The sequence below is a fragment of the Cebus imitator genome, unplaced genomic scaffold, assembly GCF_001604975.1.
Source record: "Cebus imitator isolate Cc_AM_T3 unplaced genomic scaffold, Cebus_imitator-1.0 Scaffold138, whole genome shotgun sequence".
In the NCBI taxonomy this organism is placed as follows: Eukaryota; Metazoa; Chordata; class Mammalia; order Primates; family Cebidae; genus Cebus; species Cebus imitator.
Genome location: NW_016107453.1, coordinates 4,622,906 through 4,626,987, shown reverse-complemented (window position 1 = coordinate 4,626,987; position 4,082 = coordinate 4,622,906). Strand labels below are relative to the sequence as shown.

Below are 4,082 nucleotides of genomic sequence, written 5' to 3'. Positions count from 1 at the left end.
CACAAGAAGACTCTAGCAGCTGTATACACGGAGTATTAGGTGATATTCAAAGTATAAAGTATTTGGTTATACAAAGAGTATTAGGTGATGAGGGCCTGGGGATGGGGGTTAGGGTCACTGGGGGGTTTCTCAAATCTATCAGGTGCAAATGGTCTGGTCTAAAATACTGAGATAAATTCAACACATTAGTACCGGACCTCAGAGACTATATCATTTTATTTTTATACTTCTACCCCTGGTAGTAAAATCGTCCAGTGTCGCCTCATGGAGAAACCAACCTTCTATTTCAGAGATTTTACTCCTCCCAGAGAGGGAGACTTGATAAGCATGAGCATGCCACTCGAACACCAAAATAGAAGAAAGTGTTATGATTTAAATTGACTATTTAGCCAAAAGGAATTGTAACTTAGAGCCAGCAGATAATTTAAAATCCCATTAAAATGGCTACTGGAGCCTCTGGGTATGTCGGTATGTGAATAATGTAGAAGGACAGTTGAAACTAACTATAATCATACATTTTTAAAACAAATTTAACCAGAAATACATATTCTCAAATGGCCTTTAAAGTATTCAAACCTAGGAAAACTATACTTCATCCTGGTGCTATTCCCTATGTAAAGCAGTTTAGAAGTTCCTTTTTGGGAATTGACATCAAGACCAATATAGGAAGCAAAATAAATTCATGTCATAATCAATGTATCTTTTTAACTGAGAACAATATTTTTTAAGTTGGAATATGAGTTGCCATGCAATACATAGACTTGCAAAAATCATGAAAAATATCAAGTTGTCCGACTTTCTTTAAGGGGTCTATTTGCTTTTGTTTGCAGTAGGATACATAATTTTAAATAAGTCCAGCTTCGTTATCTGTATTCATGAATATCTTAAACATAAGCCAAGTTTTCAGCAGGACTCAGACATTTATTAATTGAAGTGAGTAAAATGAGCACACGTTTTTGAATAAAGATATTTTGGTAGAAACTCAAGTCTGACTAGAGTTCTGAAACAAAGCAAACCACAACTTTGAAAAATAAATTATAATTAAGCAAAACACATTGAAGCTGTCCATATTTCTGCCATATAGTTCACAAGGATTTTCAGTTTCTCTTACATTTGCTTCCGAATTACTTTCAGCAACTTCCAAGAAGAATAGAATTTCCCTTCAAAAAGAGATAAGTTGTCACTGTTTCAAAGAAGCTGCTACAAATTTCAAAGACAATTCTAAGAGAGGAATCTTAAGAATGTTTGTGCCATGGTGGTTCTAATTAGAATAAGTACATAGCTTTTAAAACGTGTCTGTTTTTTTTGGATAATTTAAGGACAGATACTAGTAAAATGCAGTCGCATTGGTTTATAGATATACTTAATCAATGGTTGGCATTGCAGGGAGCATTCCGGTTTTATGGGAGGTGGGAGCGTCACTTCCTTGGTTGTAATAAAGAGCTCTGATGTAGCCTTGTACAGCAAGAGGAGGAGTGTGTATGCAGAAGCACCATCTTCTGGGGGTATATAAAGGGTCAAGTCAAAGAAGGGCAGAACAAGCTCCAGACAATCGCTTCTTTCCGTCAACCGCAGCCTGCTCTCACAACCTCACTATGTCTTGCCCAAACTACTGCTCTGGAAACTCCAGCTCAGGAGCTCTCAGAACCTCCTGCCACATTCCTCTCACCTCCGTTGCCCTCTGCCCTACCAACGTGAGCTGTGGAGATGTCCTCTGCTTACCCACTAGCTGTCAAGACCATACCTGGCTCACAGACAACTGCCCAGAGACCTGTGGTGAACCAGCCAGCTGCCAGCCAGCCCACTGTGAGACCGGCAACCTTGAAACCTCTTGCTGTTCTTCCACTGCTTACTATGTGCCCAGATCCTGCCAAGGAACCCGTTTTCTTCCTGCTGCTTCTTTCATCTCCAGCTCCTGCCTTCCAGTGTCCTGTAGACCGCAGAGCTATGTGTCCAGTAGCTGTCGTCCACTGAGGCCACTGATCAATAGTTGCCAGCCCGTAGGAAGCTGTGTGCCTGGTGGCTATCGTCCCCAGTCCTCCTTTTCCAATAGCTGCCAGCCCCCAAGCCTCCTCACTTCTGGATACCGACCCTCCGGTTGCTTGGCCTATGGTCCTCAAACCCTTCACGTTGTGTCCAGCAGCCTCAGACCTCTGGGGCCTCTGTTCAGTGGTTGCCAACCTCTGAGCCATGTGTTCAGCACTTGTCGTCCATCTTGCTCTGCACTGTGAAACCAGTAGCTTCTTTGCTCCAGTGTATAATCACTCTGAGGACCCAAAACAAAAATTCAAACTCCGGGACTTTTGCTTTTTCGCTAGTAGTCACTGATGTTTCCTACTTTTACTGTGTGTAATCTAATGCAACCTGCTTCTGTTACATGTTTTATCTTGTTTTCATCTTTCCTTGACACCAAAAAAATTGGCTTACAGTGCTATTCAGTGTTGGTCTGATGTGGGAAGAATGTATTTGATTTATGCTGTAATAAATGCGATTAAGTCCGAATTAAGAATCTTGTTCAGTGGTTTGTCTTTCATGACTTAATTTTAACACAGAAATGACCAAAGTCAATTGCTTGCAAGATGAGTGAATTGGACAAATGATACTCAACCATATATTTGTACCTGACAGTGGAGGGATTGTTTGATGGTTTATTCCTTAAGCTGCTTTTAGACTTCTGACCCTATGTACTTGAGAGACCCAAAAAGTCCTTGGTGAAAGTTGCTTTGAAGAGGAAAAATTAGGAATGATGCCTCTTATTTTTCTATTCCACTGAACACACTTTCACCAGAATGTTCTTTCTAATTGCAAACCTAACCAGGTTTCTGCTTAAGCCTTTGCTGGCTTCCTGTAATCTATCTCCATAAGATAAAAATTCAAATGCCTTAGCAGGATGCCTGGTTTCCCTCACTGTCTTTCTCTCTCCTCCCTCTCTGGCTTCATCCTATTTTGATCACTACTGCAAATAATAAAACTAAGATCCTGCAAGCCTGACTTACACAAAGGTCACCAAACGTACCCTTTTGCATGTGTCATAATCGAGAGCAGTATGTTCTTCAGCTCTGCTTTGAAAACTCATACTTGCTTTTAAAAAACACAGTCCGACTTCATTAATTAATCTTTTGATGTATTCAGAAACAAATGTACTGCTTGCATACTATGGGCCGGGAGCAAAAGATACTGAGGTGAAAAATACAGTCCTGAACTATTGCAGAATTTACCAGAAGTTATATGCTATGGGACATGTAACAAAGATACATTTTTCTCTCACTCGACCTAAAATGTGTGGGGGTATATATTCCACAAATTAAAAGGAAACAAAGCTGTGGCCAGGCGCAGTGGCTCACACCTGTCACCTCAGAACTTTGGGAGACCAAGGCAGGATCAGGAGATCGAGACCATCCTGGCCAACATGGTGAAACCCTGTCTCTACTAAAAACACAAAAATTAGCTGGGCGTGGTGGCAGGTACCTGTAGTCCCAGCTACTCAGGAGGCTGAGGCAGGAGAATCATTTGAACCCAGGAGGTAGAGGTTGCAGTAAGCCGAGATTGCACCCCTGCACTCTAGCCTGGAGACGGAGAAAGACTCCACCAAAAAAAAAAAAAAAAAAAAGTTGTATAGACATGAATATTTACCTTTTTGAGGAACTGGAATAGCTAGAAAAGCTAGAAACTATATCACTGTACAAGAAAGACAGTGATTGCTGGGAGCTGACTCACACCTCTTCTCTTTAGACACGGAATACACCTCTGTTTCTTATTTCCGTCTTGCCCTAGATACTTCCTAACAATGAAGCAGAATGGCAGTTCCACTTACTATCATGATCATGCTGCTGTTTTTAAATTGATCCTGGTTCACTGTTTTTCCTTATTTATTTGCTCTCCTGGATATTCTGAATTCGTGACATCTATATCCCTTATTTTTTGAAGACTTACCCGGGCTCTCTCTGTGCTCCTCACCCTAATCACACGTTGGCTCAGGCTGCCTCTCAACTCAGCCATATGTCTATTGTTAATCTTGTTGAACTATTATTTATAGCATCATTTTAAATGAGGTTTGAGTAAATGTAACATACATTTACTGA

General features: G+C 40.8%; 1 protein-coding gene across 1 annotated transcript; it reads left to right on the top strand.

The window, feature by feature from the left end:
- Positions 1 to 1,322: 1,322 nt before the first annotated feature.
- Positions 1,323 to 2,506, top strand: LOC108313530 (keratin-associated protein 26-1). The gene has a single exon (XM_017541955.1). The coding sequence runs from the start codon at positions 1,482 to 1,484 to the stop codon at positions 2,229 to 2,231; it is 750 nt and encodes a 249-aa protein (XP_017397444.1). The 5' UTR covers positions 1,323 to 1,481; the 3' UTR covers positions 2,232 to 2,506.
- Positions 2,507 to 4,082: the final 1,576 nt, after the last annotated feature.

Bases quoted from the DNA above. Each gene is read 5' to 3' on its own strand.
- LOC108313530 (XM_017541955.1), top strand. From the start codon at position 1,482: ATGCAGAAGCACCATCTTCTGGGGGTATATAAAGGGTCAAGTCAAAGA.